Below are 26,828 nucleotides of genomic sequence, written 5' to 3'. Positions count from 1 at the left end.
AGGACAGCTGGACGGCGGGACTTTTGATGTGTCACCATGACACATCAGACATTTTTAAAAAGTTTAGTTACACCTCAATTGCAAGAGTAGTGATATTTGCCGTACTATCCTGGTCTTCAAATCTGACGGTTCCTGATGGGGGCTGGGAACGGAGTCCTAAACCGGGCAAATTTCTGTGATGCAACACCAGCTCACCACAGTGTTGTAATGATTAATCCATGAGCTTTGGGTACTGGCGGTGCTCAGGACTTCTCTGGTCAGTCATGGATTCAACATCCGTATAAGGTGAAAATCCAGCGCCCAATCCAATGTAAAATAAATGATCAACTTCATATAGTAATATTAACAAAAAGTATATTGTGAGGCTTTGTCATTTGGGACTCGTGTGGTCCTTACTCATAGCATACTTCATTATGTGCACTTTATCTGAAGACAAGCGTTTGACCTCAGTATGTTTCGATATTGCTGTAGGACGCCATTAGCCCGGTTATCACATTTGGTAGCAGTATTACATTTATAGAGATTGCTTCCTGTCAGAAATTGTTGACTCGGGGTGTTCAAAGAAAGCGACTTTTGCTGTGATGTCTCAGTAATAGTCCTCATGAAGGGGTTTTGGTGCAGTGTTCTAGCAGGGGAATGTATCCCTTTGTGCTGATAAGTTCTGTTAACTGAAGATAACGCTGTTGTAAACGAAATTGATAGTACAGTTTGATTAGCATCCTGTTTCCATTAACAAAGGAAGTTAGCGGTACATGAAGCTGGGTTAGGTAACCCTCAGTTTGTGCAGACTGGCTGCCGCTTGTATTGCTGCCCAGTCTACATGTGTTTCCACAACATCCTCGCTTCTATCACGTCTCTTGCAAGCTTTAAACACGGATGCAGCACCACAAAGTCCAGCAATCCCTCATGAACACAGTAACAGCATCCAACCAGATGGGAGGTTTTAAAAAGGTCTTTATCCAGTATAAGTAGAACGCACAACGTTTCTGACTTGTGTAGGGGTCTTGATCAAATGTTGTATTTTGGAACCTAATCTAATGACAAGGACCACAAAAGATGGAGCGCTCACCCAAGAACTCCAAATAAAGATATATGCCTTACATGAACTACATAAATACAGGAAACGAGAACAAGTAAATACAGTTACAGTTCCCACACTCGTTAAAGAAGAAAGATGGCCTTTCTGCAGAATACCCGGTAATAAAGGCACGTAGGTCCAACAAACAAGAGCGTGTTCATGCATAGCGTAAATGCCGTAGATTATCCACCACATTTACACTGCAAGCCATGTGGATGATATTTTAACAAATTCATCCACATGGTACAACCCCACCACCACCACCACCACCAAAGGACAGCATGGTAATTTATGTTACGGATTAAAAGAACGGATTTCGCTGCTTCAGAGGTGGAGGTGTAATCCACATGTAAAATGGACAAATGGACCCTGACAAAGGTATTAGGACCCTCACCAATCCTGTGCCGTCAGGCAAAGGGGATATTTAAATTGGATGTGTATAAAGGAGAGGATCATACAGACCTATCCCAGTACAGAAGCCATCAGAATGCCACAAAGTGTTGAGCTGACCGACTTCCAACGGGATGTGGTGATAAGATGTCACTTGATCAACTAATCTGTATGGGGCATCATAGCACTTCTGGACCTTCCAAAGTCCACTGCTGGCCATGTTATCCAGAAGTGGAGACCATCTGCTGTGTGTGGTGCAGCCACGTTCAGGGAGACCTTGTAAACGGACAGAACGTGGACAACGAAGCCTTGTACAAGCTGTGAAGGCATCACACACATCATCTGCCAACACACTCGCTCAGGAGGTCTCACAGACTTTTGGAACATCCATTACCATCAGAACCATCCATATGGAACTGAATGCATGGGGTTACCGTGGACGCGCGGCTGCACACAACATTACAGCAGTGAAAGCACAGAGCTGCCTGCAGTGGTGCTTAGTGTCGTTCTTGGGCTGCAAGTGTTATGGACAGATGAATCCCAGTACACCATCTGCTGATCTGATGGCCACACTTGGGTGTGGCGGTTGCCTGGAAAGTGGATTCTACACAACCAGATCATTCCAACAGTAAAGTTTGGAGGAGGTTCTGTAATAGTTTAGGGATGTTTGTGCTGGGAAGGACTAGGGCCATTGGTTATAGTGAAGTCCACCCTCAACACCAATGGGTACAGAGACATTCTGGACAACGTGGCATTACCTACCCCGAGGCAATACTTTGGTACTCCTGTCTGTCTCTACTGACATGACTGAGCACCATGTCAAACACAGTGTTGAGGCTTGATTTGAGGAGCAAGACGTCTACAAACTTAATTGGCCAACCCCTGATCCGTATTTCAGTCTCTTCGACCAACTCCTATCGTTCCCCCACATCACTATCTAAAGTTCTACTCGAATGGAGGCAAATCCCTCCTCCATATTCGTTTGTGTTTTTAAAGAAGACTTTACAGAAGACTTAAAACTGTTAATGTTTTATAAAATTTTATATAAAAACTTGATGCTAAAAGTATCAGCTGAAATGTAACTTTTAATTGCAGAGAGATTGCACAAGTGGAAAGAGGGAAGGGGAGGGGGTTGTTTAACAGCAAGCAAGATGTCCTATCATAAACCCATCAAGATAACACTGGTCATTACCAGGCTTGTGTGATTTGTTCATGATCATGGTGTCTGCTCCACACTGGAGACGAGGGCATCGTCTCACCTTAAAGAGGACATGGTGGCCCACTTGTAATAAATGAAGTACCTGAAAGCGCTTTCTGTCAGTAATTCCCATCACATTGACTTGTAAATCTGGCGACTATCATAAATATTTTTCACTTTGGTAATACTGTGGCTTGTATTTTTTCGTTGTCTGTAACCGGTATGTGAATGTTGTTGTTTGTACCTAGATGCCACCTTGACCTACTTGCCTGTAGGACGATGCTAACGTAACACACAGGCTTCAGATTTTTTTTGTGTTTTAATTCATAAAGTTGTTAACTATATAATGTTTCAGAAACTGTTATATGAAACATTGAAACAAAGTTAAATTTATTACTCTCACCTGCTGGGCTAGGATTAATATAGCTTTTGTAAGAGTTCCACGCTTATACATAGTATCAGGCTCCTAAAATAGTAGTTGGCACTAATCCCCTTGTTGGCCGGCTAAAGCCATCCAAAGTGCAGCGCTTGATGCAATCCCATATGGTACTTACTGATTTGTATGTTAGTACTAACACTTACTGTAATAGTTGTAGTGGGAGGCAGCAGTGCATCTAGTGGGGAGGCAAGTGTTTGTGTTTTGTTTTTTTTCTCGTTTTTTTTTTTCTAATATAGGAGAGGTGGGTGGGGGGCAATTCTGTCACTGCTGTAGGGGCTGCTTTCATACAGTCCTCTTTTGTTTACAGAAAAATGGCCAGTTTTTTTTTTTTATTATGCCCATGGGATTTGGGGGTTTTTTTGGTTTTTTTTTTTACAGGTTTTCGTATCATTTTTTGTTGTGGCTTTTTTGTTTTGTTTGTCTTTTTTCCCCTAATAGAGAAGCTTATGGGATAGCATACCAAGCATCCCCAGGGACAGTAGTGGTAATGTAGAAGGTAAGAATTCCATAAAGGGGTTTTGTCCATATAATAAAAAATAAATAAAATAAAATTCTATACTTCTCCCCAGGCAGTCTACTTACCTCATTTTCTCCTTGCTGATCTTCTGTCTCCTGCAGTCCTGCAAGTGGGATGGGGGCGCTACAGTCATGGAGTGCCTATCTGTTAGACTGCTCATGCTCACTATCTCTGCCATAGATCAGCATTCCTGCCTAGCCAGTGAACACTACATCACAGGGAAGTGACCTTCTCTGTCCATCAGGAAGAAGGTGAGGAATGCAGGTTTCATAACAAGGCAGCTAGCTGGCTGGAGGTGAGCTGACCCAGGGGGAGGAAGAGGACTGGACAACATTAGAGGAGATGATTAGAGGAGTCTGCCTGGGAAAGAATACGTGATTATAGAAATTTTTTTTAATGAAAAAAACCCTTTAAGGATGCCTGCACATGGTGGATTTTTGCTGCGGAATCTGTGGCAGGCATCCACACCGCAGATCCACAGCAAATACCATCCATTGCCAGCTATGGGAAGTAGGGGGGAGAAAAGGTTTTGGGGGGGGGGGGGTGAGGGGGTAAAGAGACAAAAAACTTTTAAACAGCTTTAAATTTGCATTTTAATTTGTTTCAACCATAACAATATTTTTCATAGTCAGTAACTACACACACTTGTGTTTGTTCAACGCAACATTTTGTGGTATTCAGGGAGCATTCGAACTGCGGTTTGGGACATTTGGTTGGATTTTGTTTCAGGTGCCATTACAAATGCTGAAAACTGTTTTTACGCCGAGCCGATATACGTTGTCCTCATGTGCAGGGGGGAGAGGATGGAAGAGCCAGGAGCAGGAACTGAGCTTCTGCCTCCTCTCCACCCCTCTGCACTATTTGCAATGAAAGGGTGCGGGGCTAAGTTCCGAGAATTGGTCCCACCCCGTCCCACCTCTCCCCATTGCAAATAGTGCAGAGGGGCGGAGAGGAGGCAGAGAGGGGGCAGGAGCTCAGTCCCTGCTCCTTGCTCTTCCATCCCCCCCTCCCACCCCACCCCCCCCACACACACGAGAGGACGACTTATATCGGCTCGGCGTGAAAACCGAGCCGATATACGTTCGTGGGAATGCAGCCTAATGCAGATTTACGCAGCATGTAGATCAGGATTTGTACAATCTCAACCACATCGCTGTACTCTAAATGATGTGGCTGTTCTGTAGCAGAAAATCTGCAACAAACTTGCCCCATGTGGCTGTACCTAAACTTACCCCCCGCCTGGCAGCCAATGGCCTGGAGGTTTTGTCCATAACAGGACATTATTATTGCCCAAATCTGTGACCATCAAGTGCAATTATGCGGTAATTTCGCTGCGTGCGGCTTTTGTAATTTTGAAGTTGTCCTTTAACTGCTTTATCCTGGGTGTCTGGGCTTTATTCTACAGGCAATGAAAATATATTGGCCTTGTAGAATAAAGCCTCGGGGTTGGGGAGTGTGACAAATGGGGCCTGGAATTTATTCAGCTGGGCCCTTAAAGCCAATGGGTGCTCCCTCCATTACAGACATAGTCATTGTCCAGTAAGCAGATTGTCCTGTGTTCAGAAGCATACCCATTGTAGCCTCAAACAGGGGGATCCATTTTGGTGTGCAAATATTGACCCCCAAATGTATTTTTTCAAGACTTAATTCAAAGTACTCATGCCACCCCTCAGTAAATACATTAGGGGCTGTTTCTTTAAATGGGGTCATTTGTGGGGGTATCTATCATTCTGACACCTATGAGCCTTTGCAATCTTGGCTTGGTGTAGGAAAACAGTGTTCCTCAAAATTTTAATAAGTAATGTCACATTTGTACGTCTCCTAAAACCTGAAGTTTTTCAAATGTACTTCCAGAATAAAGTAAACAGATTGACTTTTTTTTTACATTTTCAACTGCCATGTCAAATATATGCAAGCATACTGTACAAAAAAATCATTTGAGATATAGATTGACTTTTTTTTTCAAAAGTTTGGCGCTTTTAATAAATATACACAAGTTTTATCAGTCTATTTTTACCACTTAAATGAAGTACAATATGTGACTAAAAAACACAATGTCAGAATCACTTGGATGTGCAAAACCTTTACAGAGTTATTCTATGTTAAAGTGATACATGTCAGATTTCCAAAATTTGCCTTGGTCACTAAGGGGTTAACAATAACCCATCTGTAGGTTTCAGTGTGAGTAGAGAAGTGACATTTAGTGGGTTTCAGACTGCGTTTAGGTCTTATCGGAGCCATTCTGTCCCAGGGTTACATTTGAATAGCTGAAAACGGTATTTAAACGCAATACAGCTGCTTACTTTAACGAGGCGAACGGGACCGCAGCGTGCAGACTTGAGTCTCTGCTTCACCTTGTTTGTTTCCATATTTTAGAGGGAGCCATAGTGGAGTCAACGACACAAAGTTTATGGTTTATTGGGGGGCCTCTATTGTCACTATTTCTTCTAGTTGGGTTCTTTTATTGGCTAACTGCTAATTAGCTGGAAAAAAGTGCTCCATGCTGGTGGAATGTACGAGTGTCTTTTCATAAACTGGTTGTACGGCTTTCTCATTTCTGTATCCTTACTCATCTTTCATCCTTAGCAACATTCGTACACAAGTGCATGTTTATCTGAGTTACAGGCATTACATAATATCAGTTATGGGCTTCCAGCCTTCCAGAGAGCGGGCCTCGTTCCCTGCTAATACGTGTATATTTAGTCTGTGCAGTGTCAAAGGATTCCCTCCTGCTTTTGGTTGAATGAAATCCCGTGATCTGTTCCAAAACCAGCTTATATTGTGGACGCATTAGCGTAGTTATCTGTTGAAATGATGACTCTGTATGCATCTTTCTTTGTAGCAATATGAACCGTGAAGAACGGAACGTGCTGCGTATGAAAGAAAGGGAAAGGCGAAATCAAGAAATCCAGCAGGGTGAAGAGGCCTTTCCATCTACCTCTCCTCTCTTTGCTGAACCTTATAAAGTTGTAAGTGTGCCACATGGTAATATTACTGCTTTCCCAGTGCTGTGTACTTGTATTCTATGTCCCGCAATAGGCAGTTCATATGAATTACCATGACTTCCCCAAATTTCCTTTTCAGTAATGACACTTTGCATTGGTTGCGCAACTTGTCACATACCCTGGCTTGTAAACATGTTGTCAGAGTAATTAATTCATTTGCCAAACCAGACTGACTGATGGGTAATTGCTTCCAGATTGAAAGATAATTATACCAAGCATAGTTTATTACACTGGAGACTTAATTTTGGATAAATACAATTATAAACGGGCAGTCCGATCTTATATAGTGATGGCATATTGTTAGAATGTGCCTTCCCTTTATGGTCCGTCGGGGTCCAGCCGCTGGGTGTGTGTAAGGACCGGAGAATGAAGGGAATGCAGTAAATTCTCTGTAGAATCTGAACTATTTAGAATGCCCAACTTTTAGCAATACTGGAAGATGAAATCAATTATTATTCAATAATATAATAATATTTAATGGTCACGGCGCTTTCAACAGGCTTGGCATAACTCAATAGTATAAGAGAATATAAAAAACTTTGTAATTAGCTTATTAGAGAATCATTTATCCATGTGGCCATGTGGTAGGCAAGACAGACCGAAGGCCCATTTACACGCAAAGACTATCTTTCAAATGATTGGAAGATTTTGACAGTGTTAGCGATCCTTGTGCATAAACTAATGGGCACTAACTCACAGAAAAAGAAGCCAGATTTTTCTCACCTTTGTGATTTTTTTATTGACCTAATGGACACTAATGTCCATTAGCAGTTTATTTTCTTCATTTGCGTGTAAATGAGCCTCTAGCATCTGTTTGCAAATCCCAGCAGGTGGTCTGGACTTTGCACTCAGCAGCATTGTCTTCACATGGGCTGTCAGCTGAATACAATGTAATCAGCTGCTCCAGTACAGAGCACAGCGTGCGGTCTGTTTTGTCTCTCTGGCTGAACAATTAATTTTATGCTCCCCTAAAAATCATCGTGCAGCCGAAGAGCGAAAGATGGAAGCGTTAGATGCAATTTCTGTATAATGTCCGCCATGCTGCTGCTGCTTCTCTGTTTATCAGAAAGGGATAAGGGAGCAGAATCCCCTCTTCTCCATGTACAGTATATGGAAAAATTATAGCAGCTAGTCTTCACCCTCCAGCTCAGGAAAACCTGAGAAATAATGATATAGTGACAAACTGGTAAAAAATGCAGAATGCGACTCTTATGAAAAAAGTGTGTTTTCTCGTGTACACGTACGGCAGCTTGTTTTGAGAAGTCACCTGAAAGTACTTTTCCTGTTTTCCAGTACTCTAACAAATTTGATTTTAGTACCCCCTACAGCTGGGTTCTCACGGGACTGGAATCTTTCAGAATGTCCACAGCGGGACCACACGAAAATTTCTTCACCTTTTCCGCATTGGAAAGGGCGCTTCAAAACCTGTGCCATTTAGTGCAGGTTTGAAGCGGCTTGTTCGCCTCTATCCTGCTGCTGAAACCTCTCCTCGTAGAGAAGAAAGCCCTCAGCGCAAACGGCGATACAATTGATATGCTGCGGATTTGAACTCCGCGCCACGTTTTCCTCGCGGACTGTCCGCCGCGTGTGGATGAGATTTTTTAAATCCTGTCCACTTTGCTGCTTAGTCTCAGGCTTAAGAATGCGGGCAGATAGTCCGCACTGAGATTCTGCAGCAATTCCGCCCGTGTGAACCCAGATTTAAAGGGATTATCCAGGGTTAGAAAAACATGTTTCTAGAAGCAAGCAGCCATCACACCGGTCCATGGGTTGTATCGGGTAGAAGTTTGGTTCCATTGAGACAAGAACACATACAACTTGGTGGCTTTTGGAGGAAAACAGCCATGTTTCTTTAGGCTTACTTCACATGGGCCAGTGCAGTATTTGGCCTCGCATCACTTTGGGGAAGTAGTGATCCACCACCGGAGCTGTCCGCTGTAGTGGAGGATCAGAGTTTCTCCCATTCTGTTAATAGGGAAACCTTGCACTGCATGCACCTAGCACACGCTGCAATGTGAGCGCATGCACCGAGATCAGACATGCTGGAATTTGTTTAATACTAATGTGCTCAAAACAATGGGTTTATATTGTGTGTCTCATAATGCACAAATCGGGCGGGATTTTCTTGGCCGTGTGAAAACGGCCTTTGACCTTCTGAATACTCGTATCTCAATTAGAAGAGTTTTCAATCCTGAAGTGAGACCTATTAATGCCAGATTTTACTTTCTACCTGTGTGCCAGCGGACTCATGATTTTGTGAAACCTCCTGTTTCGGATGAGACAGTGGGGCATAAAAATTCCCAGCAGCATCCCTGCACTAGTATTGGATCGCTCCCCCTTGTGCTGGTGTGTCTATGTATGTGTAAAGATTTTACTTAAAGGCATTCTGCCAAAATGCATAACCCCTTTAAGACTACAAGGCTCAGGGCTGTCAGCTGGGTGCCACTAGTCCTGCTTTCAGCACCCCTGTGGCCAGCCTGAGATTTTGCCTGCAGCTGATGTGCATATGCCCTAATGCGGCATGTGAACAGTCGATGCCATCTTGGCATAACCTCTCATGTGATGGAGACACTTTAAACTTGCGTATCTTAAGCTGGGTTAATGGGGTCCCGATGGCAATCACATCCTTTTCTGATACTGATCTGTTCGGTACTGCGCTGCTCCCACCTCCTCTGCCACATAGATTACTTGTCGTGTAGCCTAACATGTATGGGTTCACAATTATACCCCTGTGAGTTCTGTGTCAGAGCGGATTTAGAATTATTACTTTGTAAGGTGTTATTTCAGGTCAATGTGAGAGTAGGTTTTGCTGTTTTGTTCACATGAAGCGGAGTTATGGCTCCAGGGATTGTAGCGCAGGAAGTCTTAAGTCCCTCCAGTTAAGGGTCCTCATATGAGCCCAATACTACAATAAGACACTTGCTATTCAGATGTAACCTGGTCTGGTTTTGTTTTCACCCGTGTCGTGCCAGTGTTCTCTGTAGAAGGTTCAGTTAACCCATTAAGGACAAGACACTTTTTTGGTAATTTTATCCATGTGATGATTTTACTACCCCATCTTTCTTTCCTCAAATAAATTTTGCTCCTTTTTTTTCCTATGACACATAGTTTATTTATTTTTTTATGTGGCTCATTTTCAATTTTTAGTATATTAAGGCTGGGTTCACACAGGGCGGATTTGCCGCACGGAATTTGGCCGCGGCAAATCCGCCCGCGGCCGCTAATCTCGGGATTAGCCAGCCATCTGAGAAATCTCGTCCACACGGGACGGCCAATCCGAGCGGTAAGTCCGGCTGAAACCTCAGTTGCGGCCGCCACAGCCGCAGTTTCAGAATATGCAGCATGTCTATTTACTTTTCTTTGTTTATTTTCGTCGTGGCCGCGCTCTCCTCTATGGAGCGCCGGCCGCAACGGAAAAGCGAGCGGCCGGGCCACTTCAAAGCCGCCGCGGTTCTCCCGGCGGAAATCTTGCGGGTTTTGCTGCGGCCAAGCCGCGAGATTTCCAACTGAAATACGCCCCGTGTGAACCCAGCCTTACACTAAAATATAGTATGGGAATGGGTTCCTCATTTTGTTTTGGACATTTTGATATATAATATATGTTTAGTTTTGAATTACAGGCACATATGGCACCTGTTTTGGTTGGCATCAGTGGTGGGTAATTTTTCTTTTTTATGTATATATTTTCTTCTGTAAATTTTTACTTATTTTTGTAACTAATTTTCTTTTTACCATCTGTCCCTAATGACCTTGTATAAGACCTCTGGGGAACATAGGAGCCCCAGTTACAGGGGAAAACATCCACCTGTACGGACAATAGTCACTGTTATAGCCGATCAGGGTCTGTTAGGACCCTGCAGCTCTGCTATAACAGGGCATCTGGCGGTCACATGATCACTGGGTCACATCATGGAAGCAATACTTCAGCTTTCACTCTTTAGTACATAGCGCTATGTACCTGGAAAAGAAGGCAGTAGCAGTTTAAAAAAACCGCTTCTCCCTTATCCTCCGCTGTGACTAACAGCTGAGAACCCGACCTGCTCCTGCTTGATTGCAGCAGCAGAGGCTCTGATCCTGTGCCTTACTTTAGCCACCGGCTGGGATTAAAGCCCAGGAACAAGCGGCATATATTTACTGCGCTTGGTCCTTAAGGGGTTATAACAGTGTGTTTAAGAACTGGCCAATTTCCAAGAACCAGGTAGCCAGTGTGCCTAGAAATGTGCTGCTGGTCCTTGACATCTTGTTCTTTTTTTTGTCTGTGAGGTGCATATTGATGTCTACTACAACATTTAAAGAGCCACCTATGATCTGCAGACAATAAAGTTGCCTACCCCTCCTGTAAATGTTTGAGTGAAGATGCATTTGTGTTCTGTGGCGCTCCACACCTTGGGAAGAGCCGGACAACTTGAAGCATGTTGCTTGCTACGATAGGCATTTGTATGGCAGTGTGGAGCTATGTAATACTTATTATAATATCCCACTGTATGGGAACTGTATATTTGGTGCACTCCGCGAGATCAGATCCAGAGAGGACGAAGAAGGGAAAAGCTTTTCTTATTCTGCTTGATGGTATCCAGTGGTCTCTGCACAGAACTGTCGGGGTGCAGCCTCGGGGCTTCTGCAACGTTTGATGGAACCTGATCTGAGGCTGACAGCGGCTTTGGTTGCAGCAGTCGGTCACTTGCTAATCCTTTGAATTGGACACATGCACAACTTTTCCATTGTACAACTTACCATTACAAATTAGGAGGAACACATACTCATCACAATTGTGACCAAAGCCATTGTGTAGCCTTAGGTTGAGTTTCTAACCATTTGTTAAGTAAACTGCTTATATGAGCTAGCCACGTCTTTATTGCACAAGGCTCCTAAAAATGGGCAGACTGTCTTCCTTTACCTCTACTCCCTCAGATACTATTTTCAGTCTTTTTTTTTGTTGTTGCTTGATCAATAATGCCGTTTGCATCAAAAAAAGTTGTACAAAAATGTGTTTTGTTGCCGAGTGTCTGTATTTGTGTCGGATTCATACTTGTATCTCATACCAACCCTTTTTCTGTTTGTGCCCCTGTTTTAGACGAGCAAGGAAGATAAGTTATCAAACCGTATCAAGAGTATGCTGGGAAACTACGATGAAATGAAGGATATGATAACTGACCCACCTTTGTCCCTTGGAATCTCCAAGCACACTATCCCTCCTCCTCCACTGGATGAGAAATCTGGGCAAGGCTTCTATCCTGAACAGAGACATAGTACTTCACACCAGAGCAGTAAATGGACTCCTGTGGGGCCTGCACCAAGCACTTCTTCTCAGTCCCAGAAACGGTCCTCAAGTACTCAAGGGGGACATAGCAGGAGCAGCAGCAGTCAAAGACACGATAGGGAGTCTTACAGCAGTAGCCGCAAGAAGGGGCAACATGGCTCAGAACACTCAAAATCACGGTCCATCAGCCCGGCAAAGCAGGCTGCTTTAAATTCTAGCCATTCCCGTCCTCATGGGATTGATCATCACAGCAAAGATCGTCCACGCTCCAAATCTCCAAGAGACCCGGATGCTAACTGGGACTCTCCTTCTCGAGCACCTTCATTCTCAAGTGGGCAGCACTCCTCACAAGCATTTCCACCGTCTTTAATGCCCAAATCAATGTTGCAGAAACCTACAGCTTATGTTCGGCCAATGGATGGGCCTGAATCTATGGAACCAAAATTGTCCACTGAACACTACAGCAGTCAGTCTCAAGGCAATAGCATGAGTGAACTGAAGTCCTCTAAAGCACACTTAACTAAATTGAAGATCCCTTCTCAACCACTGGATGTAAGTCACTTTTCCCTACCCTCTGAAACCCGAAGCCTATGTTCACACATTATGGATTCTGTCCGCATCTAGGTGTAGAATCGCCTAAATCCTGACAGAATTCACAATATGCATTTATTTTATATCTCATTCACGTGCAACAGGAAATATCTGTGCAGAATAGTTGGTACAACGACCATTACTGGCACCGCCGCTGTAGTGGAAGCTGTGGATTAGCTCCACCGAGCCTCAGTGGATCCGTCTGCACACCAATTTGGGGCAGAATTCTGCTTTCTGCTGTGGATTATTTAGAAATTTGGGTAAATCGCCAGCGTGTGAACATGGCCAGATTCTTGTACTCTTAGCCAGGTTGTTTGGCCTTTGCACTTCCTGCCATTATAGCCATACAAACTGTATGCTGGCAGCTACCGTGTTGTGTTAGGGTGAAGGAGAAAAACTAGAATTAAGCATGTTAACGCTATGTGTTTAATGAGTTTCTATTTAGAAAACAGGTATTTGCCTAATTCCTTCCTCATCCACCCAAAATTATATTTAAAGGGAACGGTTAAGGCCTATTTAGACACAATTATCGCTCAAAACCTATCTTTAGAGTGATAATCGTTGCAGGTAAATGTGCCCATCTTTCACAGCTGATAAGAGGGTCCGCACGCTGTGTTCTACCCGGAGAGCGTTGATTATATTGTTTCACCTGTCAGCCCTGTGGCAGAACAAAGGACCACCTGCTGTTCTCTGAATACAGCTCCTGGCAGCTCACAGGCTACTAATTGGTACTAATAGGCATTGGTACCAAGTAGTAGTTTTATGCAAAATGATCGCTCAAAAGCCATTTCTTGAGCGATCTTTTAGGTGTCTAAATGCACCTTTTAGCTGTTGTGACCCTACACAGATTAGAGATTTGCACTGCTGGCAGAGATTACGGTAAGGCCATACATAATGAATTATAATGGCACAATGTTACCACACTTGTGTATACCCACATGGGTTTTGCAGGCAAAACACTAGGTTTAAATTTACATATAAATGTCAAAGCAGTGGTTGTTCGCTGTATATCAGAATACAGGCAGTACAAGTGGCCTTGCCCTGACAGATTACAGACCTGTTCTTCCAGTTACAGTAGCTTTTACACAGGGCGATTATCAGCCAAATTTGGGTGATGGCGTCCCATGTACCTGTAAGGGTGGTTGGTGATGCAGGATGTGTGATGGTGACAGAAGGAGGCGCATCCTTTTATTTTGGGGAAAAAGCCAAAAAACGTAACGTTAGTAGGAAAATATTATTCTCCATAAAAGGGTTTTCCTACTTTTTAAAGAGACTTTACTCTGAATTATGCTACAATGTTAAAGTACTCAATATCGTTGCTGCAACTCAAAATATACTTTCACTTTATTGGGCATTATTTCTCTCAAGTCCTTGGCAGCTACCAGGTACATGACTTGTCGCTTCACTATCAGCATCTTTTGGGTGCTGATGCACTATTTGCATCACCAAGGGGGTGGCGGAACCTTGTCCTACAACAAAATGTCACCGTGCACTCTCTTCATTGTCCCGCTCCCTGCCCTCTGTTCTTTTTTGGCAGGGTAGGGTGGCTTTTCAAATACTGCTGCCCCTACTAACAGTGGGGCGGCAGAGGACTTCGTCTCTGGCGCTGGCGAGCGCCATTCTTTTCTTTTCCAGCACCCGCTCAGTTGGGTACTGCATCGGAGGTGGCAATGCTTACCGAGCTGGGGGCGTCCGCCGCTGTTACAAGTCACCTTATGCCACTCCTCTGTATAAGGGGGAGAGCTGCTCAGCGATACTACTTTCTGTGCACATGGCTACCGACGGGGCAATTTCTTGCTAGCTTGTTGGAGTCGCTAGTTTTTTTTAAGCTTGCCTAAAACCGAAGCAATCGTCGGCCCGTGTTAAAAGGCAGTCGTTTATCTATGAAGTACTGCTTGTTTGAAATGAATGGCGGTGGGCAGCTGTAGGAGATCTCTGGCTGCTTCGCCTCCATTCCCTAAACCACAGTTGTCCCATCTAAATGTATCTCTACTGTCAAAATTATAAATGCCATATCTTAGTCACATTTTGCACTTATGGCGCCCTGTAGTCCTGGAAGTAAGGCTTGGTTCACAGCAGCATCCAACTGCGGAATCCACTATCAGCGTCCGCAGCAAACACATTGAAAGGCATGTAAAATCGCTTTTTTGCTCACACTCACAGGTAGGATTTGGTTATTTTGCAAGCGGAGGAAAAATCACAGCATGCTCTATTTTGCCGCAGACTCTGTGCAGACGGCCTCTCTTTAAGTCAAGGGAGGCCATCTGACCCACAGCCTATATGCAAGTAACGTTGCGTATGGTCTGCGGGTACCTGCATCATTGCGAAGTAGCGGGGTGGGAAAAAAAACAAACTGTAATGCACATGACCGACGGCAAGCCGCTGCAGCTACCCACATTGCAGAAAAAAACAGATATGTAGGGTTAGTGGCCGGAATCTGCTCCGGGTCTCCCGCATCCAGAATCCGCTCTACCCCTGTGAACCTGGCCTTAGGGTTTCACAATAGGTTTTCCCCCATTGACTTCAGTGGAGATAATCTCATCATTGGTTGTAACATGTCACAACACTGCAGCTTCCCCTTGAAAATGTCCTCGAACTGCTTGCCCAAAGGGCTTTTCTGGTCATTTGCAATGATGTGCAGATGGCTTCATACAGATTAGTTACTAATGCATGGACCGTAGCTGAGATGTCCCTGTAAACAAGTGTGACATGTCATCACGTGGCCCCAAGGGAAGCACATGGCGGGCTCCCTGCTCTACCCACATGCCTCTCCCTCTGCCTTCCCTGTCATATGCTGGGCAGCAGATAATGCAAAGTAGACAGATTACAATTGTAAATTATTAGCCATAAATGGAAATACTCTTGAGTGGGAAGGGGAATCATGGGATCTGTAGTCCATCACACTGGTAATCCTACCCACAGCCCTGGCAGCCTTAAAAAACACGGGCAAGGTGATGAAATAATCTATGTTGGCATCGCCCAGTGAGCGCTCAGACATATATAGGTTTCTAGATTTTATTTTTAACGTAAAACCCCTTTAACACCAAACAGTGAATGAGTTTACCTGGGTCTGCAGTGTGTTCCCTCGCATGGCAGGAGTTCTAGAGAAGGTCCTTGGGAGGAATGAGTTAACCTGGGTCTGCAGTGTGTTCCCTCCCACGGCAGGAGTTCTAGAGAAGATCCTTGGGAGAAATGAGTTAACCTCTTAACGACCGGGCCATAGTGTTTTTACGTCCGGCAGCTGCAGGACGTTTATGGAGGGAGGTAGCGCCGCTATCTCCCTCCATACAGCGCGGGCGTCAGCTGTTTGTTACAGCTGACACCCGCGGGCAATAGCAGCACTCGGCCGATCGCAGCTATTAACCCATTTAAATCCCCCCAACGCTGTTTGGGGGTCCTGCACGGCCCCCCCGCGGTGAGATCAGGGGATCTGTGCAGGTGTCATGGCAGCCGGGGGCCTAATGAATGGCCCCAGGGCTGCCTTAGCAGACTGCCTATCAAGCCATTCACACAGGGTGGCTTGAAAGACTGCCTGTAGAAAAGCAGTATGACGTAATGCTATAGCATTACGTCATACTGCAGGAGCGATCAAAGCATCGCATGTTAAAGTCCCCCAGGGGGGCTTCAAAGTAAAGTTAAAAAAAAGATCAATAAAGTTTTTTAAATTGTAAAAAAAGTTATAAAAGTTTAAATCGCCCCGCTTTTGCCATATCTATTATTAAAAAATCTAAATCAAAAATATGTATTTGATATCGCCGTGTCTGTAAAAGTCCGATCTATCAAAGTAGTGCATTATTTTTTCTGCACGGTGAACGTCGTCCGAAAAAAAAAAAAAAAAAAAACGCCAGAAATGCATTTTTTTAGTTACCCTGTCTCCCAGAAAAAACGCAATAAAAAGCGATCAAAAAGTCGTATGTATTCCAAATTGATACTATTGGAAACTACAGGACATCCCGCAAAAAATGAGCCCTTGCTCAACTACGTCGACGGAAAAATAAAAGTTATTGCGCGCACAAAATGACCGCAGAAAATAATTGAAAAAAATGTAATATCTTCAAAAAAAAATACAAGTACTACAGAAAAAACAATATTATATAAGTTTGGTATCGTAGTAATCGTACTAACCCATAGAATAAAAATATCAGGTCGTTTTTGTTGCAGTTTGTGCGCCGTAGAAACAGGACGCACCGAAAATTGGTGGAATGTCGTTTTTTTTTTTTTTTCCATTTCTCTCCGCTAAGAATTTTTAAAAAGTTTTTCAGTAAATTATATGGTACAATAAATAGTGCCATTGAAAAATACAACTCGTCCCGCAAAAAACAAGCCCTCATACAGCGACGTCGATGGATAAATAAGGGAGCTACTTTTTTTTTAAAAGGGAGTAGGAAAAACAAAAATTGAAAAAAGCCCGGCCACTAAGGGGTTAACCTGGGTCTGCAGTGTGTTCCCTCGCAGGGCAGGAGTTCTAGAGAAGATCCTTGGGATGATCTGGCGGCTTCCATCATTTCCTGTATACATGAAGTATTTTCCACTCCGTGTTTGTTTATACATGCTTCCTGCTGGCACTTCCATACATAGCCGTCCTTGTGAACAGGATGTATATGTCTAGGTGGTTTATGTTCTGGGCATGTACACCTCCTTTATCCAGCTGCTGCTGTCAAGGCAAAACCGGGGAAAATGTGCTATTTACTTAATGACTGCATAGGGACGCAAGGACTCCAGGTGGCAACCAGAAGGGTCAGCAACGTGCCTATGGCTTTGCAAATGCCAACTTTGTGTGTGTGTGTGTGTGTACACGTACGTGTGTTAATTTTTTGTTTGCTTTTTTGTTTGTTTTTTACACCTTTTTGTCTAGAACCCTGCTTGCTAGCAACAATTAATCAAATCACTTAATTCCATAGTAACTATCAATGCACTTTTTATGGGAGTCCCTAATAGACTTGCAACCTGCGCATACAATATTGCAGTTTAACTTGGCACAGGTCATTTATGCCAGAAAGAACTGGGGCTCTGGACAGCCAGACTCCTGCTGAAACACCTGGGAGTTGGGAAACTCCAATCCTGGCTGTTTAACCACTTACATGCTGCGGTCCATAGCCACCGTGGCATTTGAGGGGTTCTCCCTCCGTCACCCATCAGCACTCTGCAGTTCGATTGCGGTGTTGATAGAATTCCGTGGCAGTCAGAGACCTTACAACGTCCTCCATGTCTGCCATTGAGGGCTTTATCAGATCCTGCCTCATTAGCTCAGGCTTAAGGTCCATTTACACGGGACGAATGTCGGGCAAACTATGCCCAAAACTCGTCCCTGTGTCTCCGCGCTCCTGTGCTCCTGCACGAGAGCTAGCGGAGCTGTCTCACTCATGGAGCAGCCAGCAGGGGGGCAGGGCGGTGCAAGAGATTTCTCTCCTTTCGCCCCTCTCCATTAAGATAACACAGCGGCCGTTCACTGCTGAACGGCAGCTGTTTAAACTGAACAATGATCTCATCACTGATCTTTTATGCTACATAAACGATGAGCTCATCGTTCAGTTTAAACAGCGGCCGTTCAGTGTGAATGCACGCACCGACTGAACGACTAATGAGAAGTCTTTCATTTCGTGTTTGTTCAGTTTCTTCATGCATTGTTCCATGTAAACGGGCCACTAGTCATTTCTAAACGACTGCCTGTTTACTGTGAATGGAGGTGGCGGTGGGGTGAAGAACGATCTCCGACCCGCTCCGCCTCCATTCACTATTGTACCTCTATTAAGTTAGTGATACTTGCTTCAGTGTGAAAGCACAGGTACAGCTGTTTTTGGGACGACCCGTCGGGCTTCTGTTACTGACAATCGTCCCGTGTAAAAGCCCCCTTAGCTATAATCTACAGCTGCCATGCACTATGGGTTGTGCTGGTGCTGCTCTTGTGCCCACCCCATACGTTTATGGTGCTTGCTGCAAACTATTTGGTGCCAGCGCTGTAAATGTGCAGCCTGGTGAGCATCAGCAATGACTGGGAGCAAGGAAAGTGGCCGGCAAAACTCCGTAGATTTCATCACTGCCAGAACATAGTAATTTCCAAATGATCTGCACACCTTGTACAAAACTGTGCAAAGGTCGCAGGGCCATTGAACACGTCACGGTGACTCATCTGGGCACCAGCTAACCATGTATTACTTGGGCTTGTTGATCCTGCAGTGTCGTCATGCTTTAGTTCTTTTAGGGGAACGGCCTGCACCTCTTCACACCGCTTTCCCTTATCCTTACACATGTGGCCATATCCATAGCGAACAGCAGAATCCGCAAATATGTCGGCATTACAAATGACACTAGTGGCACAGATTATAGCTTCACCTTCCTGTATTGTGATCTTTAACAACTGTCACTCTTGTGTTTCAGGCCTCGGCATCCGGTGATGTTAGCTGTGTGGATGAAATTCTAAAAGTAAGTGGTTGTTTTTTGTTTTTTTTAAAGAAATTTCTGTTACTTGTAAGTTCTTCAATAAGTTTCCTAAGACCTGGAAGAGTTTAGTGAGCAGGTCTCTACAGCGCCTGGTGTAAGGAAATCTTTTAAACATTCTTACAGCAAGTTTGCTTCAGTACCCAACAGTCGCTTCAGCGATAATCGCTACTGCGCCTTTCACACAGGGGCGATGACAGTTCAGTGATTGAAAGCTGGGTGGGCCGAAGATTGCTTCCGCCTGCTGCCTCCGTCCACAGAGGTCTTCCAAAACGCCTTAAAAGGGTTTTCAGTTTTATGTAAATGTGTAATCCCTGAATAAAAAGTTTTTTACAACTTTCTGATATACATGCTTTCAATCCCTGATTGCAATAGATTTGCTTCCTGTGAGTGAATGAGAAAACGGCTTACATTTAGTGGCTGAAAACCTGTGTATTTCTAGTCCAGCTCTTAGCGGAGAAGCGGATACAATTGTGTCTAGTCTCGGCAACGCTCTGTGAGCTCAGTAGTTCAGCAGCGCTGCTCCAATCTCACTGATAGTATGTTACAATGTGTTACTTTGGATTCCTGTTTAGCTCACAGAGCATTCCCTAGACTCATGGCTCTTTTACACGGGCCGACAGTCGTTTAGCCGACTTCATGACCGCTGTCAGCCCTAAGGTCATAGGCACTCGTGCAGAGTGTTTAGACTAAAAGACATCGCTGGCTTCTTGCTCAGCGCTTCACCTATGTGAAGCGTTTACACGCAACGAGAAGCCAGCAATAAACAAACACGAACTAATGGCAAATTTTTTCCACGTTTACACTGAACGATTATTGTGTGAACATATTTTGAGCGACCTAATCGTTCCATGTAAATGGGCCGTTATACATTTGGGAGCAGGACTAGATACGAGCTGGTGTTCTGCCTCTGGATGTAAAGAGAAATGCTCTGTCACTGACTGCAAGCAGACATATTGAAAATGGTGAGGAATTGTGATGTTAGGGAAACAAAGACGACATCTGAGAGGAGGATAAGGTAGATGGGAGAGAAACTGAGCTCTAGGATATCATTTGTAGGGAGATTTCTGAGGAAAAAGTGTAAAGGGGGCACCGGGGTTGAACTCCGTTGTGGGAATCCTGCATGCGGGGTCCGACCCGCCCGTGTGCAGGCGGCCTAAGTCATGTAACACAAAAAAGCTGGATCATTATAGTATCCACAGCTGCACACAGTTTGGCCGCCTGCACACGGGCGGAAATCCCGCCGCGGGATTTCCGCCACTGAAAGTTTGCATAGGAGTGCATTACAATACGCACTCCTATGCAGACGGCCACGGCATGTCCTATTTTTGTGCGGGGCTTGCACTCACCCGGCCGCCGGCTCCGGTCTGCGCATGCGCCGGCTGCGCGGCAGCCGGCACATGAAAGATCTGGGGCCGCCAGGCGCGGGTGAGTACGCGCTCGTCTCTGCAGGCACTGGGGTCGGGTCCCGCGGCGAGAATTCTCGCTGCCGGATCCGACCCGCTCGTCTGCAGGCGGCCTTTATGAACTGTAAAATGCTCATCGGTCTTACAAACATCTTAAGAGTTTTTAATGTATTTTTTTCTTATGCTGTAATGCTTCTGATTGCAGGAGATGACCCACTCGTGGCCTCCCCCTTTGACTGCAATTCATACCCCATGCAAAACTGAGCCTTCCAAATTTCCATTCCCAACAAAGGTTTGCATTAATTTTACAATGTGGTGTCTTTGTAATTTCATTGCATTTCTTGCATTTCCCTGTGTATTTTAAGTAATGCCCATTTTAAAGGGAATCCTTCAGCTCTTAGAAGTCACATAAACTCAAAGTTATGGGCTCATAGGAGCTGAAACATTGAAGCCAGGGTTGTGACTCTTAACCCAACTGTAACCCAATCCTGCCGAGAAGGATAAGAGTCGCAGCCCTGGATTCAGGAGGACAGCAGGGTAAGTAGTAGTCACATCCTTGGATTCACCGTTTCGGGTGCTGTGAACTTATATCTTTAGTTTATGGGGCTCATAGGAGCTCACAAATGACATAAAGGAATGTGTGTGGTTTATTGAGATATATCGGACAAAGTATTACCCCTGGTAGAACATGACAGCAAGTTTGTCTTTTTTAAAAAGTTTATTTTTTTTGTTTTTTTGCTGCATGAATAAGCGTTCATAATAATTGATTGTTTGCACAATTTTGATTGTTGCAGTGTTCTTGCATAATGTTGATGTCAAATACCAGAAGTGTGAAGCTTCACTTTAAAAGGATTCTGTCCTCCGGTTCAAGGTGAATGCACATGGGTGGATTTGAATTGCGGAATTCGGAGCGGGCGACAGCTTCCGGATACCACAACAAATACCGCCCATAGCTTGCAATGCAAAAGTGATTCTTCATGCACACGAGCGGAAACCAATTGCAGTTTCTGCTCGCGGATGAAAAGTCTGCGAAATCCACACCATGCTCCATTTTCCTGTGGATGCCGCACGGGCAGCTTCCATTGAAATAATGGAAGCCGTCTGATCCGCGGCCTCTCTGCATTTGACATTGCGGGCAGCCCGCGGATTATGTGGGAAAAGCAGTTTAAGAAAAGATTATATGAACTTAGACTGGGAGCTGAGCTCTCAATCATCGGGGTAGGCCACTCCAGCATCTCCATCCACGCCAGCATCTCCCTGTCCACCTTATGTAGTCTGACCTCTCTCTCCCTATATACAGAAGGGGGAGAGCTGTCAGTCTGCATGCAGCAGGCTTGGATAGGTCAGCGTGCTTGCCCCCTGTGACTTGGAGCTGAGTCAAACTTCAAATTATAGGTTTTCTGAAACGCAGCATTTCAGAATAAGACCAACACGAGCGACAGGCATTCCCCGTCCAAGGTTCATGCAGCAAGGAGCAGATCATAGAATCCCTATGAGAATGTTGCCTTATGATGAGCAGCTGACTCTTGTTCTTCCGTGGTTGTTACAGACAGACATTTCAGCGTTTGCTGCTCATTATCTTTTTGAAGTGACTCTTGGATTGCACATCGAATGTCCAGCACTGGCATTACTGACCATAACCATTTTTCCTAAAAAAATTGAGTAATAAACATTATTTAACTGCTGTAAATACTTTGTGTTTTTTAGGAATCGCAACAATCAAGCTTTTCCAGCACTGATCAAAGTAAGTATATTCTACCTGTAATATCTACGTAAGGGGCTCATTCACACTAGCATTAGCCTGCAGTCAGGCTTTCCACCATTTGTTCTGTTTTTGAAGCAGAGAGACTGAAATAAGTTTCCATTTTTATTAGCATTGACTTAAATCAGGTTTTTTTTATAAAGCTGAAAGTCTTCCTATTTCTTCTGTTTCATTAGGTTTTGGTTTTTAAGCAGAACAAATAGTGCTGTAGACTACTATGCCATTTTCTTTTTTTGAAGAAACTAACAATGGATAGCTTTCCATTGCTTTCCTTTTTTTAACCCTTTAAGGACCAAGCACAGTAAATTTGCGACGCTTGGTCCTGGGTTTTAATCCTGGCTGATTAAAGCTCCTGGGATTAAAGCTCCTGCAATGAAGCAGAAGCAAGTTGGGTCCTTAGCTGTCAGACACAGCTGAGGACCCTGGGGAGGGGAAAGGGAAAAGCATTTTTTAAACTGCTTCTGCCTTCTCCTTTATAGGCTACATATCACTCTATGAGCGCTATATACTAAGGAATGAAAGAGGAAGTATTACTCCACTATGTGATCTGGCAATCACATGACTGCCAGGTTCTCCCTATGTCCTAGCAGACCCTGATCAGCTCTGTAAGTGACTGTTACTACTGGGGGATGTTTTTCCCTGTAACTGGGGCATGGATGTTTCAGTTGAAGTAGAAAAGTGTGAAATAAGAAAAATGTGAATGACCCTTATGATGCAAGGGGAGGCATAGATGGTAAAAAAAAACTAGTTACAGAAATAAGAATAAAGAAATCACAGAATAAAATCAAAAGCTGTACATAAATAAATGACCCAAAGCTGATGCCAACCACAACCATCACCGTACATGCCCTATAATCGAAAACTATGCAAATATAGATTTCAAAATGTCCAAAACAAAATGAGGAACCCATTCCTGTAATTTATATTGGGGTAGATATAGAAATTTTAAAAATAAGCCATACATTAAAAAAGAAAAACAAGAAAGGGGGGGAAAAGGGGAAAATGTGTTAAAAATAGCAATATATGTCATGGGGGGGAACACAGCAAAATAATTTTAGTAGTTGAAGAATAGCGCAGTAAAACCACCACATAGACAAAATTCTCAGTGTCGGGTCCTTTTAGAACCAAAACACCCTGGTCCTTAAGGGGTTAAAAAACCACATTGAAATCTATGGTAAAAACGAAACCCTTTAATTCAGTCTCTGCTCCAAGAACAGAATAAACACAGAAAGCCCAGTGTGAATGAGCCCTAATACTCATATTCTGGCGGAGGGTCATAAATGTGCAGAGCTGTGATGTAAGCGCTAGTGGTTATATATCTACTCACTTATTTGTGTGTGTTCATTTCACAGAGAGATACAATGCATCTACGAAACCATCTAATGGCCATCCAAGATCGTAAGTCCTCTCTTCTGTGTTCTGATGGTTGAAAGTCCTCTTGATACAAAGTATTTTCCTCTGTCATTACTTGCGATAATGCTGCGTGAAACCGGAGTCTGCAGAGGAACAGTAACTGGAGTCGTCGAGGCTATTGTGATGGGAGCGGTGCAGGCCAGGATTACACGGGGCAGTATAAATAGCACACAGGGAGTTTTCCTAATGCCACTAAGCTTGCAGTGGCCAGCTATCCTTAAAGAACATTTGATGACGCACCGTTTAAATTCTTATTTAGGCCCTTAATTTGTCTAACTCCACCCTCTCTTAGCGGGATCATTCTTTCTTTCACTACTTTTCTTTTTTTTCTTTTGCCCTTTTCTCTCCATCTTGACTCGGATGATGTCAGTAATCGTACAATTGTGAAAGCCCCTATGTGGCTGCCAGAAGAGTCAAATAAAATGGAAGCTGCGGCGCGCTTGACAATCCTTTGTAGACCCTGTAACCAATGTTATGCATGCAGTAGTGTGTGAATATTAATGGAGATGTCACCTAATGTGATTTCCGAAGTCAACCATGACCTAAAGATATTTTTTTATCCCTTTTTATAAATCTACTAGTAAGGCCCAGTGTCCATGGGTGGATTTTTGCTGTGGAATACGGACTGGGTGTTACGTTTCGGATTCCGCAGCAATAACTCTCCATAGCATGCTATGGAAAAACAATTCTTAATGTCCACGAGCGGTAACCAAATGAAAAATGTTCCATTTTACTGCACAGACTACTTCCATTGAAGTAGACGCCGATGGGCCGCTTCAGCGGGAAAGCTAGAGGTTGCGAAAATGAAAATTAAATCCGCAGTACAGAAAAAAAACTGACCTGGACAGGTACACAGGGTCCCCGGGCATGGGCAGAGTCTGATTCCGCTGTGCGCCTGCATGCAGAATTCAACCTGCCCATGGACATGAAGCCCAAAGCGGTCATGCAGATCTTTTCCGTGTATCTACCTATCTAAAAATTAGCTTTGGGCGACATTCACACAAGCATGAGTTTTCTGTGTTGTGAGACTGCAATATTCCATTAAAAAAAGCAGAAACATTTCCTTTTTTTTTTTTTTTTTTTGTTTGCCAAAAAATAAAAATGGAACCCCTTTAAATCACATTTTTGAAGGGCTTTGATCCAAAATTATTTCCTATCCACTGGATAGGGATTAAGTTTCAGATCTTTGGGGGTCCTACAACTGAGACCCCCCCTCTGCTTTGGTGTCTAAAAGTTATGCCCTGTATTGTGGGCTAGCTTTCAGTTGTGGCACAACCCATTTAGTTGGTTTACACTTATAAAAGGACCGGTTGCACCTAATAAAGTAAGCAGGCATACAGCTACTGTGTAATTTATTTTAATGCAGTGTCAAATAGTTTTCAGACTGTAAGATGTGAATATACTGAATATAAAAAAATACCCCTACAGATATTTTAAACTTGCCCAATAAAACGAGAGCTCCTGAATATTGTGGCAGGACTGGTTATCTGTATTGTGGTGACCCTCCTCGTATATCCCTGGGGATAGCATAAAGGAAGGCAGTAAGGCCTTGATGCCCTTTGTTTCTTCCTTCCACACAAACCTCTTGAGTCAGATCTTGAATTGACTGGTAATCTAAAAGGCATGTAATTCATAAAATATTACATCCTCTACCATAAACCATCAAAGTTGGTGACATTAACCCTTCCACTACCTTAGACAAATAAGTGTGAAATTTTGTGATCTATGCCTGGGTGCATCCTATAGTCTGGAAATCTGGTGTGTGGCTCATATTTGTTGTGGTGTTAGCAGTTGCTTAGCTAATTTTTGTTTTCTCTGTTCCCCAGTACACTGAATGAGGACTTAAAGCTGAGCAGCAGTGAAGACAGTGATGTAGAGCCGGTACGTTTATAACAGCTATCCCTTTTTTGTGATACTTTCTTTTACCAACGCTGTCAGCAGTGCCAGTACTTGGGCCGGGGTCTTGCACGTTAAGTTACTTATCGAACACTGCATAGAATCTGGAGAAGGCAGAGGAGGTGGATCACTATTGTTTAAAATATAATTATGTAATGGCACAGTTTTTCACTGTCTGCTCTTTTTTTACTTTTTAGTTTTGTTCTCTGCTTCTGTGTGTGATTGGCTGAAAGAGCCAACCAATCAGCATGATCATTTCGCTGATGCAACACGTATTACTGACGTGCATGCTCTGATTGGCTGTTTAGGAGCGCTTGTCTAAAGTACAGTGCGGAACTGCTCACCCGTGCTAGGATAAGCTGCTCCTTGGGCCACAAGATCAGAACAACTCCATTTTCTGGTACATTGAGGTGATTTATGAAACTGTCTAGAAAAACAACTCTGTTGCCTATATCAACCAATCGCAGCATGGCTTTCATTTTGTATTTTGCGTTTAAAAATGAAAGCTGCTCTGTGATTGGTTGCTGTGGGCTACAAAGACCAATTCATAAATGTACCCTACTGTGTACATTACAGGATGTGGAAAAAGCTCCTGTCCTTAACATAGAAAGTGAATTATGCCTTTACGGCATTTATTTGTAAGGACTTGCTTTATCTGTATTAGTTATGTGCATATTATTTAACTTTTTTTTTGTGGGTTGGCACATTGGGCTTCCGACCAATTACTAGTTTTCCTCAAATTTTTTATCTTTCTAGTTACAATGTTTTTACTTGGTCTTCCTGGAACCAATTAATATATTGTGGGACCTTAATACATATTTACACATGATGTAGCAAACTTCTATGCCCATGCCCACGTTACCGCCAAGCAGTGGTTAGTAGCTTGGTTATTTTATTGCCGGTGATCAGAAGTACGCTGCACAGATGATGCTGTGATTGTAATATTTGCCTGGATTTGTTTTGTTCATTTACAAGCTGATACTTTTCTTTTCTTCCAGGATTGTGATAAAACTGTACCAACCAATACTCCAGGAAGGTAATTGTGCAAATCCTTGGCTATTCATTATGGGAATCGCTGTTTCGTTATTTTTTGTCATAGTGGCCAGAGCTTGCAATACTGCTCCTACCTATGGTAGTGTACCACATATGTTCACCTTTGTACGTCATTTCACATTATACATGTAGAATCAGTTCCTGTAAGAAGCTGCATAATGTTTTCATGGCTTGGACTCTGTCCTAAGCTACAGCAAGTCTTTAGACCAGAGCTGCATACGTGATTCTGCTGCCACCAGAGCTGAAATCTCCTAACTTTCCTTGCTAGCTGTGTTTCATAAGGTGGGTGACTGACTGGTTCTCACTGTCAGTTTCCTGTCCCCAATTAGGGTGGTTTCATATCTCCATTGGAATCTCAAACCTGAGGTTCATCACAGATCCG

The 26,828-nt window shown here is 43.7% G+C and overlaps 1 protein-coding gene across 3 annotated transcripts in view; it reads left to right on the top strand.

The window, feature by feature from the left end:
• AFF4 (ALF transcription elongation factor 4) overlaps positions 1-26,828 on the top strand; it is an 89,357-nt gene that overhangs the window by 38,184 nt on the left and 24,345 nt on the right. For 2 of the 3 annotated variants that reach the window (XM_066591218.1, XM_066591219.1), the window contains exons 3-10: positions 6,465-6,591; positions 11,702-12,439; positions 18,857-18,901; positions 20,528-20,614; positions 22,030-22,066; positions 23,437-23,482; positions 25,324-25,378; positions 26,392-26,429. In XM_066591218.1, the coding sequence (XP_066447315.1) occupies positions 6,469-6,591; positions 11,702-12,439; positions 18,857-18,901; positions 20,528-20,614; positions 22,030-22,066; positions 23,437-23,482; positions 25,324-25,378; positions 26,392-26,429 (1,169 nt within the window). In that variant the 5' untranslated portion in view covers positions 6,465-6,468. The remainder of the gene's footprint in view (positions 1-6,464; positions 6,592-11,701; positions 12,440-18,856; positions 18,902-20,527; positions 20,615-22,029; positions 22,067-23,436; positions 23,483-25,323; positions 25,379-26,391; positions 26,430-26,828) is intronic. The other variant, XM_066591220.1, reaches the window with a different exon arrangement.

This window comes from Eleutherodactylus coqui, chromosome 2, assembly GCF_035609145.1.
Source record: "Eleutherodactylus coqui strain aEleCoq1 chromosome 2, aEleCoq1.hap1, whole genome shotgun sequence".
NCBI classification, from domain to species: domain Eukaryota; kingdom Metazoa; phylum Chordata; class Amphibia; order Anura; family Eleutherodactylidae; genus Eleutherodactylus; species Eleutherodactylus coqui.
This window is presented reverse-complemented; position numbering and strand designations above follow the sequence as displayed.